Below are 16,540 nucleotides of genomic sequence, written 5' to 3'. Positions count from 1 at the left end.
ATTAACATATATCCTTGAAACGTCACTCAAGGTGAAAAAGACCTGCAGCATAGGTACTAGGGACATTACACAAAGCTGAACATACGGTTTTCTGCCAGAACAGGAACACCACATGCCCAGATTATTTTGACACATTAAATAATTTTCTATTAAAAATCCTGCTGCCACAGCTGGGGCTAGGACTGAGAAGTCTTGAAATGTACATCCAAAAAATAAATAGTCTGTCCTCTATTCCAGCAACATCTTCAACTACATTGATTCAGTTAGAGAAGTCTACCAATGTAGTACCTAGGACAGTAACAGCTCACATGGCTCACCAAATTCTACACCAGGTAGAGTTAGTTCTACAGAAGTCAACATCCAAATCATGAGAAAAAAAAAGCTGGTATGTCAAAAGAAAAAGACGTTCACATTGAGGTCAGCTACAAAGATTTATAGACATGATAGAATAAGAAATGCATAGTATTTTTATGATTATATAGCAGTGGTTTTTCTAACAGGTTTGTACACTACTGCAGAAGAAAAGCTATGTGTATTGCTATTAACCAAGATATTTATATTTCCTGCACAAGATGAGTAGAAAATATTTATGACTGCTAAAAATTAAAAGATACTGAAGACTGATGCTGTAGAGGTATCTTGTAATCTGTTTGCAGGAGGAATTTATCAGTTTGACCAAGGATGTAAGAGAAGAACTGAATTTGAGGCATTTTCAGTTTTCTTCATGTTTTTGTGATTCTTAATTATGCTGCATACATCCATTAAAACTTTTGAAAGAATTGTTAGCATCTTTCAAGCAGTTTCACCCACACTACATATCTACCATTTCTGCTGGGGTGGGATATTTGAACTATTTAAATGGAATACAACCTAACAACCCCCTAACTAAATAGCTGTAACTAACCAAAGGTTGCATGACAACCAGAGGGCTGTGCTTCATACCACTTTTTGTAATAACAGATGGAATGACAAACCTCCTCCAGAACTTGTTAAGACAAACTGTCCTGTTAAATCAAAAACTGAAAGACAATGTCCCAAACTATTTTAAGATGCTTACTCTGATGAAAGGATATACTTCCTGTCTTACTATCAGTAGCATATTAAATGTTGGGCAAACACAGGGAACTAGTTACAGGATAACCCTCAAGCTGGTAGAAAAAGTAGCACAGCTGACTGAATAAAAGGCAGAGTTCAGAAATCATACAGTTACTTTGATTTTAGAATATCACTTGTTTCTGCAACATTTCATTGCTGATCTTTATAATTCAAAAAGACACTATATTTGACAGATGAGAACATAATTTTAAAAACTCGTCCAAACCTATCCCAAATAAAATAGCAGCAGCTAGGGAAATGGCTAGAGAAAAAAGTGAGAGGGAAAAATGGGTACCTTCCCTACTTTAAAAGACTGGGATTTTAAATAAATTAAGTTAAACCACTACAAAAAACTGATCAACAGTTATTTTAGTTTAGCTGCCTTTATCAGAAATTTCTTCAGGCAAAACAAGAAATGCTTTAGTACTGAAAATGCCGAGAAAACAAAAGACTTGTCTGTATTTTCTTTATCTTGTGTACATAGGAATTGAAGATAGCATCCCATTTCTGATGATAACAAAAGGCAGATAAGTTAAAAGTAGAGCAGAAATACAGGGCAATTACAAAGGAATGCTTCCTGCATATAGCCTATATACCATCTGTGAATCTAGGATTTTTTCAGCCAAAGCCAATGTCTTTGTAATAAAGTTACAATTTTCATTCATTAATTTCAGCACAATGTGAAAACCAAATTGTTGGACTCTACTATGCTCTAAGGCACAACTTCTGCAATTTAATCATGCACTATGCTAAGAAAAATCTGGTTTTTATTTTTAAATGATCAGGTGACAACTTGACCTGATATCCTGCTATTCTGTTCTTGAAATATCTAATGTCTGTTCTTTCCTATTCATCTTCATCACAACACTAATGTATTTGTAGGCTGTAATCATATCCTCATATGTCAGTCTTCTATTTTTCAGACTATTCCTAATAGCAAAGGAGGTCCACTGTTCCAGTCATCATTTCTGTTCTGTTTTTCTTGTGTTGTATTTTAGATCAGAAAAGAGAACAAAGCAATGGGGATGGGAAATCAATATTGTTTTATACATGTTCTTTATCTCTAATTCTTAATGTTGTTTCTGTGCACTTTTTGGTGGGTTGTTGGGGTTTTTTCTTGCTGCTGTGGTTATGTTTTCTTAGACCCATATACTGAGTTATATCTAGTCAAAAAGGTGAACTCTAACAGAAATAGCTGAAAATGCTTAAGAAGGTTTTAATAAAATTTGAATATGTAATAAAGAACAACTTTGTGGAAAGATACTGAATGACATATCATTAGAAAGAAAATGAAACTCAGACAAGGACATCAAATAACAACTTATAGAGGTAGGTAAACTGAGAGAATACTAAGTCTGTCCTAATTCAGTCATGTAGCATCCAATCAATGACCTGAAGAAAAGTTAAATTCAGGCAATGAATCTGACTGAACTGTACCTGGATTAGTTCCAGTAAAACCAGAAATATTCTGCTATCTCTAGAAACAATTTTGCCAGAGACACATCAAGGCCAGGAAAATCATCTAAGCTTTGAGGTTGCCTTTAGAAGGAAGAGAAATAGAAACATACCTCAGTGTTTGCAACCATTCAATTTTCCTCTGAAGCAGATAATTCTTATCAGTGCTTGAGTCAAAAAGATGGTAGACAAGACACTCCTAACCTGAGGTATTTCTATAGTACTTCCTTGGATGTTCCTTTCACAAGCTAGTAGTTTGAGTTGATTTACAGCCACGGTCTCTGCAACATCAACTACATAAAGCAGCAGACTGTTCAGTTCCAAGAGCTGATCTTCAGCAAGGCTGAAGGTTTTACTTCACCCCATCCTACACCAAAATACACAACTTGTATAGTGCTTGGAACTATCTAAAGAAAATTGTCTGAAATGGGTAGGAAGACAGCACAACAACAATACATAACATGTCTGACTTCCACCATTCCAACATGTAACCCATCCATAAGTCCATGGACTGCACTGTGTAGACTTCCAAGCTCCCCAAGATACATATGGTATCAGTGCAGATGAAAGTCAAGAAAGCAACTATGCAGAAGGACTGTCTGGATTTTTTCACCAATTATGCAATTTGAGCAGAGATGTCCAAGTAAGCATCAGGTGAACATTTGGATGACAGATGGAGAGAAGTCAAGGAGTTAGTCATCTCATCTGCAGTTAGGTTTAAGAGGTTATCGCAGTAGATGTTGCCATATGTCCCTCAGACAAGGGAGGCACTTACTAACACATGGTACTGAACTGCTATATACTGAATTTCTTCAAGGTCTGGGTGTGGTTCAGGAGGGACAGATGTTTTCTGTGTGGAGCCCAACACCCTTCTATGTGAACACATACAGAGTGAATGCACATATGAATATTAATCAAAATAGAATCTCAAGTTTACTTGAAGACTAAAGAGCCAAAAAGCTGTATAATTACAGGAAGTATCATGGGATTGAATGTGTCTGTACACATTGAGGCTTCCCCTCATTCCACTCTGAGTGTAGTCCTAAAAGGTGAAGAACATTTATACCTTTAACAAAAGGCATTAGAACTGTTTCAGAATTTGATGTCAGTGACTACTTATAGACAACATGCTCTCAAACTTTTCATTTCTTTTGAACAAAGCTAATTTTTACTCTTTAAAATTATATTTGAAATTAGGTTTAAAGACCAATGCAAGAGTGCCTGCTTCATGTTACAGGCCTGTGAAGAGTTAATTGATAAATCTGTGTAGGATATTAATACAAATGATCCACCATGATAACTGAATTGTTGACACACAACCATTTAGTGATATTACCGATGATCAGAAGGTTATTTGAATTCAGCACAGAAAGTACTGGAAAATGGGCTGCTTCCCACCTCTGAGCCCCTCCATGAGCATGATAAAAAATGGAAGAGTCCTGAAGTATGTCTCTCATCAAGGAAAAAGGAACCTGCATAGTTCTGTGGAACAGCCAAAATTCACAGAGGGGAAGCCAACTCCAAAGAATTCCTGAATAGTAGCATAACTTCATTTGAAAGTGACCTCTGTAGATTATCCTGTCTAACAGTCTGCTCAGAGCTGATCTAACCTCTGAATTTGAAAATGTCCTTTCCAACTGAATTCTCAGTCTCTGAAATGATGGAGATTTCACAGCCCCTCTGGCACCTTGTTCCTGAGCTTGATCACTCTTGCCAATAATTTTATTTTTCTATCTAATCAGAATTTTCTTGGCTGCAGCTTGTGTCCATTGCCCTTGTCCTTTCACAGCACACTTCTGAGAAGAGGCTGTCTCTGCTTTTTCTAGCACATCTGACATTTGAACTTCACAACCTGCCAGCACTTCTCCACCTCAACAAAACTGAGAACAAACTTGATGCAGTCATCAGACAAGACAGCCAATAGGGAAATCTTAGTTCTAAATGCCAATCTCAACAAATTGTAACCTGACAAAGCATGAGGAAATATAGGAGAAACTGTCAGATATATTCACTTTCATGCTTCCTTTATGATGAAGAAGCATTAGTGGGTTATGAAGGCAGCGCTTCTGTAGTCTGAACTCTTCATAGTTTTTTTGTTTGTTCTTTCATTTTTTAATTATAGAATAGGATACATAATTGTGAGTCAAGAGAAGTTTAAAAATTTAATCTTTTAATGACTGCAGACCACAAAGTTTTTATGTAAAAAATGTCCTGCAACAGAACTAATTTGGATTAATTCTTTCTTGAGAATTTCTTTAAGTAGAAAACTGTGCAAAGCACCCATGGTTTAACTCCCAATCATGTGACAGAAGGTTTTCTAAACAGCTTTTCCTTGTAATCTCCTTATAATCTCTTAGCCTGGCTCCTTGGTCCTCCTACGCAACTCAAAATCTACCTGTGGAAATGAAAAACCCCCTCCTCCAACCCTCTTTGGTCTCTCACAATCACAGGGGAGGATGTCAACTCTGTAGGACAGAAGCCAGAGATGCTGGAAAACTGACAACCTGAAAATACAGGGTCTCCCTTCTCATGCCAGGATTTAGTAATAACTCAAAATAGGATAGAAATAACTGAGCAGAATACTGATCCTCATTTGTGATAAAAACTTAGTATGTCTGCCATAAGCACAACTGAATTTATTTTTAGTTTTTTGCTTGTTGCATTTAATGATCACATTTAACAATAAGGCAGCAAAAGAACACTACTTGGACATTCTAGAATCTCTGGTCAATGTACATAACCTAAAGTTAAAAAAAAACAACACAAAACAAACAAAACACAAAAAAGGCAAGCAAAAGGAAGATACTGAATTTTATGTGCAACTCATACAATAAATTCTATACAACCACTTTCCAGTAGAAGTGCTAGGTGTCTGTTTATTCTACGTTCATGAGGAAGTTATAATATCCTTGTCTTCATTAATGGAATATAAACTGTACTGTTCTGGTGCACAGAATGCTTTATCTCATGCTAAAGGCATTTTCTCTTTCCATATTGAGAGGAACAGGGTGTATTTACCTGTGCCTGCTTAAAATCACAGATAAACCAAATATGTGATGACATTGTAATAATATGACTGGAAGGAGGTCACCTACCTTTCTGCTTCATGATGACCTCAAAAATTCTTTTTACTCTAAATTAATCTGACCATTTGGAGGAAGAGACACAGCAGGCAAAAAAGCTTTTGCTAGTGGCAAAGATATCTATCCTAAACAGAGGCCAGTGAATCCACTAGTAAACTGCTTCTCTATTAAAGATCAACATGAAAGTGACAAAAAGGGACAGACAGACAGGTGACATCTATCCTGAAAGGGCTTCCAGGACAATGCAGGTCAGGCTAGAGCAGGGGCAGTCTCTTACCTGAGCTGGTGAGCACGCTCAGGGGGCTGCTGGAGGAGGTGAGCGCGGCAGTGCCACTCGGTGTGTTCTGAGCCGCGCTGGCTGCGGCTGCCAAGGCGGCCAGGTTCTGTAACTGCATGGCGTTCAGTCCTGCAACACAGGCAGCAATGCGAGTGTCTGCTGGCACAGCCGCGGCACCCACCGTGACACACACAGCAAGCTCATCACAGGGACCAACGGCAGCGAGCTTAAAAGCAACAGGCTTAATACTAGTTACCAATCCTTTCTACATTGCAGTTCCTTCCAATTGAAAATCTTTTTCTTTGCCCAGATAGGTGTGATTCTGGAAAAGGCCAGGTAGTCATCATGCCAGATGGAGACTCCAAAGGACAGAAATTTTCAAGCAGTGTTCTCTCCAGTCAACAAAACATAGGAGTTAAGCCAGGGTCTGAGAGCTACAGAACTTGACTAGACACCAGGCCAACAACTTCTCCCATCCTCATGTCCCTCCACACTCTTTGTATGTGGACAGCAGTAACTGTAAAATTCTTTCATGAAGGCCTCACACCACAGAGGCCACAAAGTCATGGCTTCAACCCACCATCAGCTGAGCATCAGCATGTTTTGTTTGGTCCCCCTGGCAGCCAAGAAGCAACAGCCAATTGTGAGACAATTGTTAAGTGGCAACTCGTGACCACAGGATCAACCAACGTATGTGTAGGCTGGTCAAACCCACTGGAAAGGAAAACAAAACCTCAGGCATGCTGTGTGTAGGGAGCAAGGAATACTGCAGGGAAGGAAGGGACCCTGTGTTTATGAATTTTACTGGTCAATTTATTAATCTGACTCACCTTCACTTTGAGCCACTGTTTCTGAATGAAACCATTTGGTCAGTACTGACTGTATTTTGCTCTCTTTTTCTGCCAGAGGATCCATTAGAATGGATCTTCTCCTGAATTTTAATGATCCCTTGGTAGACTAGCTCCATTCTTCCAATTCTGCCTCCCTTCATTTTTCCCATTATTTTCCATTTTTTGTCTCTACCTTTGATTATTTAAACAATTCCTCCTCTCTTCATGTGACTTCAGACAATCCCTAATATTTATTCCCAAAATAATTAGAAATAAAACTAAATTAATCACCCTTCATTTAAAAACATCAGAACATCCTAAGCAGAGGTGGTATCTCATCTTTTGGATACTCAGTAAGACCTTGGGAGCAAAGCACACATCTCAAATAATTAAAACCTCAGTTCTGTAATTTAAGCAGTAAACAGACAACATAAGAATGCGACAATGCATTATAAAGAAATTATTTTCTAAAGTACTTCTAATACCTTCAGTATAGTTTGGTTTTTTAAACTCTTTTTCAATTGTTTTGTGTTTGTGGCAGGATCTGTTTCCTTTGGCAAATTTAGTATCCAAAACAAGCGGATTCTGCCTTTATTTAGATTCTCAAGATTCAGTTATAACATAAAAGCATAAAGCTAAAGAAGTTTTCTATTTTGCTTTTATTGTGCTACAGAGGGTTAAAAGTGCAAGTGTTGGAGCTAATGAAGAACAGAGCAGCTTGTTCCTTACTGAAGCAGTTTGTCATGTGCACACTGCACCTGTCCTCTTGTCATCACACTGTTTTCCCATCTGCTTTCAAACAGCATTGAGATTAAATTTTGTCTGCAAAGTCTGGTAAGTGTGGGATCTAATAACCTACTTAATTTTTCTTTCTATGAATTTCAAGAAAGGAGATCAGCTGAGATATCATCAAGACCTTAAAACTACAACTTTTTTGGTAGGGAATCAGATTTGGAATAACCATGCAACACATTTTTTATATGTCTGGATTTCAGGTTTTAAGGTGTGGGGGGTTTTTTCCCCTTCTTTTTTTTTTGTTTTGTTTTGTTCTGTTTCTTAATAGTGAAGAAAGAATTACCCTGGAAACTTCTCAATCTCAGACAGTTAGCCCCTTCCCTCTGCCCCAGTCCTTACTGCTGTACTTTCTTTTTTATTACATCTTGTTTTTAAGCAGACACAAGAGGCAGGAAAGGCAGGATCATGTGCCCAACAAAATAATTTATAGATCACCCCCACACAGGATATCAGTGAAATGGTTTTTTAAAAAAAGTTGCTTTTTGCACAGGTCTTAGATCTAAGAGCTCTGAAGAGGTCTAACATGAAAGTAGTCAACGTAGCAAGCTGAATTTAGAATCAACTTCCAGTATAAATCAAAATTCTTACAAATGAAAATGTAGCACTTTGCAAACACTTGTAATTGTTACTGATGGGTGCACCAGCCAACACAAGTCAGATCTACAAAGACACTTTTGGATGAACTTCTGCACAGAAAGGGCACGTGATCCTGGCAACTACCATTAAACTCCAGGAGGCAATTTGAAAAGCTGAAAGTCTTCAGTATTAAAATCAAAACTATAGATTTCTCTGCCAGTAGAAGAATTTAGAGAATGTGGTGAAAGGATTTGCTAACATGTGTTTTATTATTCCCATCTGTGTGAAGACAAAAGGGACAACCAATTTACAGCTCCAGGACTGCTATACTCAGTGAATATTCTGACTAGCAGTCCGCGGCAAGGAATTTGGCTCTTATCTATGAAGCTGATTTTCCCAAACAGTAATGGCATAATGAACTGTAATTCAAATGAATGAATAAAAGAATCTGAATGAAGCACTAGCTCACATTCCTAACAACAATGTATTTCCAACTTAAATGCTTTGTTCTTGGGTATTGAAAATGAGAAAACTAAAAATCCAGAATCACTAAAAACATGTGCATTAGTGAGTGCCTATGTCAAAAAACAGTTCTTGACATATGCACCTGTTTGGATGAAAACAAATACAGACACCATTCTTTTTGCTACCCATAAGGGAAGACAATTTTAAATGCCAGAGGTTGGGGAAATACCACCACTGACCTTGGGGACAATAGTTAAGTAAGATTAAGAAGGAACATCCACACTTGTAGCAGAGAATTCCTGTCATTTCAAAGGAGTAGGCAAACACAGGACTTCTTATTTTAAATGAGATTAAAATGCCTACAGCCTTTTGGCTACTTTGTCTACCCTTGCTCTCTTTTGTTTGGCACTGAATTTGTCTTCTGGTGGAAGAAAACTCACCTCCCATTGGGTGGAGGCTGCTCAGTGTGTTCAGGTTCCCAGATGAAGCAGCTGCTGTCTGCTGAAGAAGCTGCAAATAAAGCTAGACATTACACCAAAAAACAAAACAAGAGTGAGAGTGAGGGCTGGCTCTGCTTCTGGGAGAAACTGCATCACACCACAGCCAGAGCGCCGTCACAAATGAATTCCTGCAGCCCATGCACCACATCACAGCAAAGCATAAAGAGAATTCCCTGAACAACACAGCCAGAGCACCACCACAGTGAAGCTCCACATAGCCCATGCAGCACTTTGCAGCCAAAGCAACAGCACAACGCTTTCCTCACTCAACATCAGCAGTGCTGAGGGAAGATTATAGCCAACACACCAAGACAAAACCAGCACAATCAGTAATGAGAGAGAATTCTTATTCAAAGCACCTAAGGCAGGATTACCAACCCCAAGGATATGCTACCTCAAAACAGACTGTACAGCTGACACTGCCACCATGGGCCAAATGGCAATGCCAAACCAAAACGAAAGAGCTACCAGGAGAGGGAACCTCCTCTACTCTCCTTAGGCACAGCAGACATAAAAGACATTTCAACCTTTAGCTCAGAAGGCTTTTGGAGATTTTCAAATCCTTTTTCTATTAACTAGCTGTTATTAAAAAAATTCCAATCTACCAAAACTAAAAAAGTAGTAAGAGAATTGTCCCATTTCAACTATACACCATACCAAGAAGGAGATTAAATTTTCCTTTTCTGTTCCTCAGACTTAATATTACATGAATACAGTTGTCAGAGCTACTCTGACAACAGTATTCATGTAATATTAAGTCTGACAACTTTTACTCTCTTGAGTAAAAGCATATCAGTTTTTGAAAAGTTCATCCTTTAGGAACCCAGCAAAATCAACTGAAATGAAACTGCAGTCTACCCTCTGTTACATAATTTTTGCTAAACAGAATAGCACCTCTCTATTTTCTGTAGGGTTTGCTTTTATTTGGTTGGTTGTTGTTTGGGTTTATTTACTCTGCTTCCAATCTGACCATCCTTTCTATCTGGACAGTACCATGTACTGTTCCAGGGTTCACTGGAAGAGGACGACAGAAATAAAATAAAATTATGAAGGAATACAAGAACCACGCCATCAGATAGACATGAAAGGGGCATTTATATGGTAAATGCTGAGGCAGTACTATATAAAGAAAAAGCACGTTCTACAGAATGCAGAAGAAAAACCCAAGGTTTCAGTAACTAGGGCTACTCTGACTGGGGTTGAAATCCTCCTATAAAAGTATCCCAACTAGATGACAGCACATAACACAATTTCAGCCTTCTGATCCACAAAATGGGGATTAAGAACCCAGCTCCTATCTTCCAGGAGCCTTCTAAAAATGAATATATTAAACACTGCAAGACAGTCAGACACTCCAATCCCTGAAGAGATGCAAAGAACCCAAACCAGAAACTCACTGCTAAGTACTGGGGTCCAAGTGTGTTGAGACCAGCCAGGTTTCCCCATATTGAGGCAGCACTGATCTGTTGCATTTGTTGCTGAAGTTGCTGAGCAATTCGTTTCTGCTCTTTATCCTTCTGCGTGTCTGCAAATTTTACAACAATGGGAGAAGAGCAACCCTGCAAATAGCAATTCAAACAATTACATACTTGCTGTCCCCAGCAGTCACAAAAATACTGAATTCAGACCCAGTCATTGGAGTAATTCCTCTATGCATACATATAGACATATCCTCCTCTATGCATACATACAGACATACATATATATATTCAAACAGAACATTTCATCAAAGGCTCAAAATCTTGTTTGCTTTAAATTCTATTTTGTATTTTAGTATTTTCTTTGCAGATGAAGTTTCTATATCCAACTCTAAAAATAGAACAAAACAAACACAAGGGGTCCAGGAGCAGTTTTTGTGAAGAAACACAGAACTGCACTTGTCCTTCTCTCTGCTCTCTAGTCCCTGAAACTCCATAGTGACTGCCTGACAATTACACCTGCTCCTGACACCCACTAACTTGTTTTACCTCCATGGTTTGTGCTTGGTGCATTGCTTTGATTGCTGTTTGTGCCATGGCTCTTGTTGTAAAAGTCACAAATGCACAACCTGGGGAAAGAACAAAAATAAATTAAGTTGTTCACTATCTCCACAATTATTGAGATAAATGCAGGAACGAAAATGCTTACAGGGTAGGGAGGAGGTGTAGGTGGGAATCACAAGAAAAAGCTCAAATGCCAGGTTGAGTTGCAAAAGGCAGCATCCAGCATCCTCAAACTGCCAAAAAAGCTTCTTGCTTTGCTTACCTCGGCTCAGGCCATCCGGGCCCCGTAGTATCCTGCATTCTTCAATCTGCCCAAAGGGGGAGAACATCACTCGAATGTCATTTTCATTGCACTTCTTGGATATCATTCCAATAAACAACTTCCTATCTTCTACTGCTAAGGAAGCAAAAGATAAAGAGTATTACCAGCAAATATGTGCTTACTAGATCTTAGGTCTTCTCTGTTAACCGCAGTTATTTCCTTTGTATTTATTTGATATGGGCTTATCAAACCAGATTCCCAGGAATGGACTGTGTCTTTAGTTTAAGAGGATGCATATGAGGTACTTCAATGAACCTGACAGATATCTGTTTTATGATTTTATGTTTATGATTTGTTGATTATTTTTAGCCTGTTAAGTCTGTGAACAACAGGAATGTTAAAAAAAAGGAAAAAAAGTATGTCAGATTCAGCACTTCCCTGTATCTCTTTCAGTTCTAGGTGTGGCAAGACTTGAATGTGGTTTATTGCACTACTTTCATTGTCTTTCCTCTGCTTATTCTATCTTTAGATTACCAACATATACCTAACTGCATATAAACAAGCAAGTGAACTGTAGAAAGCTTCTTCTTAGCCTCATGCCAATCACCTAAATTTAGATATGCCATTTCCTCATGCTCCTCTCTCAACAGTGGAAGCAACAGCAGTTGCTAAAACTGAACACTTTTCTTTCTGTTAGTGATAGGCCCATTCTGACCTGCATCAAAAGCACAAAAATAACACCTCAAGTCAAACCATGGACTGTGTGGTACCGTTTCTTCTTCTTAGCTCTAAATACTGATGCTATTAGATATATTAGAGTTGAAGAATACCCTTCAGTGTGCAGACTATTTAAAATAAATGTTTCAGAAAGGCATTTCCCTTAATTTTTCAGTTAGTTGTTACTAATGTCAGCTAAAGGTCACTTGAGTGGGTGGGGTAAATCTAAATTCAGAGCAGATTTTTATACTCTCGATTTACTTATTTAAGGATGCTGATCACCTCTGAAACACTTTCTCTTAAAGGATGAAGTGAATTATTCACAACATCACTTGAAAATATAAAACAGTTATACAACATTCATCACAATATAAAATGATAAAGACTCTAGCACATTTTGAAGCTCCAAAAAAAGTCTTCTCCTATTCAATGCTATAGTGAAGTGAAATCAACTTATTTGTTGAGTCTTCTATGATGCTGGAAAGGAAGACAACAACCTATTCCAGCAGACGTGACTTTAACTGGCCATTAAATCTTAATGTTGTACCCAATTCATTTTCTGATCTTAGAGCAGAAAGCTGCTTTCAAATCCTTTTAGCAGACCATTTTAGTTCAAGAGATCCAGAATCCCTTGTCTTGGTGGCAAGTTCAAATACTCTCATAACTAGTGCTTTCTTATTTATTGTTGTCGCCTCCACTTTTTATTAACATTCAGAGTTAAATAATAGTCTCAGAAATAACATCATAAAATTCCACTGAATACTTTTTTAAACTTTCCATTATTTCCCCAGGATATTTGTACGTGTGTTTCTATGTAATGCAAGGTCATTTTAAGTTTAGAGAGCCTATTCTGTTTTCCTCCTAAAAATACTTCAAAAGAATGACTCCTTTCTAGATATATTTACACAGGAACATGTCCTGTATACCCATGGAGAAGTCTGCAGATGGAATTACTCCTACTATGTCACCCATACATTCCATCTTTTATTTTTCTATTATATTAAGGGGTAAGCTTTCCCAAACCAAGACTATCTTCTCCATGATGCAAGACAAACTACTGCAAATAAAGAAAATAAAATTTGGTTGAGCCTAGAAAGGCTGAAACTACAGGATACTAAATGCTTTCTTTGCTTAGGTTGCCGCAATACAGATAGACACATTTGAACATCCATGTATGTAGGTACATAAAGGAAAGGCACTTCTCATAAGGAAATGCATGGATAAATGATCATTTACCCAGTGGTAGATGATAAATTCTTAATCCATCTGAAATGGCCAATGTGCAGAAATATTCAGTTTTTTTTCTCTACTGAACTGCTATTAATTCCCAACCTCTCTTGTATGCTAAAAGAAGTATTTTTGACTCCCACCCCAGCTGCAGCAGACTTTGCTTCACATTGGACAAACGCAAACGCTTGAAAAAGGATTTCTAGATTTCATAAGATCATAGAATAGATTGGTGTAGAAAGGACCTTAAAGATCACCTAGTTCCTTTGACTAGACCAGGCTGCTTAAAGCCCCATCCAGAAAAGTCTTGAACACTTCCAAGGATGAGGCACCCACAGTTCCTCTGGGTAATGTGTTCCCATGTTTCACCATCCTCACAGTAAAGAATTTCTTCATCAAATCTAATCTTAAATCTCTTTCAGTTTAATACTGTGATCCCTTGTGCTATCACTATACTCCTAGATAAAAAATCCCTCCACATCCCCCTTGTAGGCTCCCTTCAGGTACTGGAAGGCTGCTAGAAGGTCTCCCTGGAGCCTTCTCTTCTCCAGGTGGAACAACCCTAACTCTCTCAGCCTGTCCTCATATGGGAGGTGTCCATCCCTATGATTATCTTGATGGCCTTTTCCTGAACATGCTTCCCAGGTCCATGTCTTATGCTGGATGCAGTACAATAGATGGGGTCTTATAACAGCAGAGGGAGAATCATCCCACAGCTATGCCCAGGATATGACTGGTTTTCTGTGCTGCAAGTGCACACTGCATGTTTATATCCATTTTTTCAGCCACCAAGTCCTTCTCAGGGCTGCTCTCAATCCACTCCTCACTCAGCCTGTATCCATGTTTGCAGCACCTTGGCCTTGCTGAACTTCATGAGGTCGGCACAGGCCCACCTCTCCAGCCCGCCATGGTTCCTCTGGATTGCTTCCTTTCCCTCTAGGGTATCAGCCACAGCACTCAGCTTGACATCACCCATAAACTTGCTGAGGATGCACTCAATCCCACTGTCCATGTCCTCAGCAAAGATTTAAACCACCTTAGTACAAAGAAGAATTCACTGGATGCTTCCCTAACTGACAACATGGTTCTACCACAAGCAGCAGCAGGAGAGATAGTCTGAGTCATGGAACTTGAGAGACATCACTCACACTACCTATTATTTAAAACACACCTTTCTGATTTCACTTTTTTTCTTTTAAAAAACCAGGCCTCCAATTCAAGACTTCATCAAAAGCCGTTAAGCAAAAGGGAAATCCTCAAGTTTCCTGACTAGCCCAAATGATGACACCAAACTGGGATTTTAGTAAAGCTTACCATTACTCTTTTCACTGTCAGCTGGTTTCATCTGGATAGGATGGTGCATCTAAAATGTAAAAAGATTAAATAATCCCAGATATATCCACTTCATACTATACGGAATACATCCCATAACAATTGTGAAAGAAAGAAATTCTAGCCTAAATTGCCTCAAGAGAGGTGCATATGTAACACTACAAAATTGCAAGAAAAGGCTTTTCTAATTATATGTCATCATTCCTCCTCAGAGTATTATAAAAGCCATTTCCACCCACTTCACTGCCATATCATTCTTTTAAATACTCCAAAATTCCCATAAGTTCTGTTATTATATAGATCTCATAACACTGATCTTTTGAATAGTTTTTTACAACATTATTTTAGGGCAACATAATGTGTTTGTGCTTCAGTGGTGCTGGAGCTCAGAGAAACAAGACAGAGTTGTGAAGAAAGCAGGGCTCTGCTCTTACCCCTGGGAGGATCTTCATGTTGTGAAGAGCATTCTGTGCTTCTAGTGCAGCTTTACGGGTATAAAATGTAACAAAACAGCACCCTGCAATTGAAACAAATTGTTAGCCAGGAATGAACACCCAATCTTGGAGTGCTGTACAGAAATTGCAAGCCCTACTTCATCCTTCCAATGCTAAATGTATGATAAGAAGAAGAGGTTAGGTGCTGAAACAGGCAGGTGCTCCAGTTTAAGAAAGATTTCCAAATGTAATAAAATAGAATATGTTCAGAGCTGACCCAACATCCCTACTACACCATTAAAACAAACAGATATATCTGTTGGCTACTTCATTTTCAAACTCAATTATTTCCTTGTACCAAAATCTTACCTACCTTTACAGGAAATATTGCATATAACCAAACTGCAAATGCAGGCACAAAATTTAGTAAGAATTTAATGTTTACAAGTATTTGATTAACACGAATGACTAAAACCCCAATTTCGTATTTATCTGAAATTGTGTCCCATTCAGCCACATTTTGATCATATGACAGCATCACAGTGATGCTCTGGATCAACACAGTATTACTGGATGTTCTGCTTTGCAATTATAATCCATACTCCTCAAACACCTCCATCACTGCTGAGCTCTAAAAAAAATTATGATTTTTCTGAGCTCAGCTAATGACTGGATCACAGTTCAAGTATAATTAGACAAACACACTTAAAGGCTTTATAAAGTCTGGGCTTGAATGCATATCTGGTCACACAGAACTCTACAGGGCTGTTTGAATAAGCACACAGCTAAGAATGCAACTATGTGAAAGTGGCTGAAATCCCAAGTCTCACAAGAGAAGTACAGAGGTTCTCACCTTTGCTTTGAGGAGGGTTTTGGCTCCTGTCCCGCAAGACATTGATTTCATAGACAGCACCATACTGTTCAAAAAGTTCTCTGAGATCCTTCTCACACCAGCTCCGTGGGACTTGACCCACAAACATTTTGATAGCATCTAGATCAGGTTGGTCTGGGTGATCCAGTGTGCCATTCATTTTCTTTGCACTAAAAAAACCAAAAAAAAATTTCTGGTTTATATCTTCCTACAAATTCTAAACAAAAGCATGCCTATGGCAAAATTAAAGAAAAATTAATTTTCTACACATATATAAATGTGTATGATGAAAATATACATATAAAAAGGAACTCTTGTACATTCCCAGTATGCATACCAGAGTACACTCACATTTACTGGCAAGCTATGTACTTTGAAATGAAACACACTCTACACAGCTGTTTAAAACTCTGTTCCCATAATGTAGTCAAAATCTGGGATTCAGGATATAAATCTGCTGAGATAACTGAAAACTAACACTAGCTCAGCCATGTAAAAAGAAACCAGAACTGAAAGGAACCTAAGCTCAGTCTACGTACAATCTACCAAAGTTATCAGTAAGCATCGAAAATGAGAGAATGTTATGACTTGTACATTTTTACATGAGACTAATTGTAACTGTTTCCCAAGGTGAAGATC

The 16,540-nt window shown here is 38.3% G+C and overlaps 1 protein-coding gene across 17 annotated transcripts in view; it reads right to left on the bottom strand.

Annotated features, from left to right (window-relative positions):
- The window catches only part of CELF1 (CUGBP Elav-like family member 1), a 63,114-nt gene that overhangs the window by 13,012 nt on the left and 33,562 nt on the right, over positions 1 to 16,540 (bottom strand). For 12 of the 17 annotated variants that reach the window (XM_030950607.1, XM_030950602.1, XM_030950604.1 and 9 more), the window contains 8 exons: positions 15,884 to 16,071; positions 15,031 to 15,113; positions 14,579 to 14,627; positions 11,321 to 11,455; positions 11,044 to 11,123; positions 10,474 to 10,635; positions 9,017 to 9,098; positions 5,911 to 6,039 (listed from right to left, as the gene is read on the bottom strand). In XM_030950607.1, coding sequence (XP_030806467.1) covers positions 5,911 to 6,039; positions 9,017 to 9,098; positions 10,474 to 10,635; positions 11,044 to 11,123; positions 11,321 to 11,455; positions 14,579 to 14,627; positions 15,031 to 15,113; positions 15,884 to 16,061 — 898 coding nt within the window. In that variant the 5' untranslated portion in view covers positions 16,062 to 16,071. The remainder of the gene's footprint in view (positions 1 to 5,910; positions 6,040 to 9,016; positions 9,099 to 10,473; positions 10,636 to 11,043; positions 11,124 to 11,320; positions 11,456 to 14,578; positions 14,628 to 15,030; positions 15,114 to 15,883; positions 16,072 to 16,540) is intronic. The other 5 variants (XM_030950596.1, XM_030950597.1, XM_030950608.1 and 2 more) reach the window with 2 other exon arrangements.

This window comes from Camarhynchus parvulus, chromosome 5 (assembly GCF_901933205.1).
Source record: "Camarhynchus parvulus chromosome 5, STF_HiC, whole genome shotgun sequence".
NCBI classification, from domain to species: Eukaryota; Metazoa; Chordata; class Aves; order Passeriformes; family Thraupidae; genus Camarhynchus; species Camarhynchus parvulus.
Note: the sequence above shows the minus strand (reverse complement) of the source record. Positions and strands in the feature narration are given on the sequence as shown.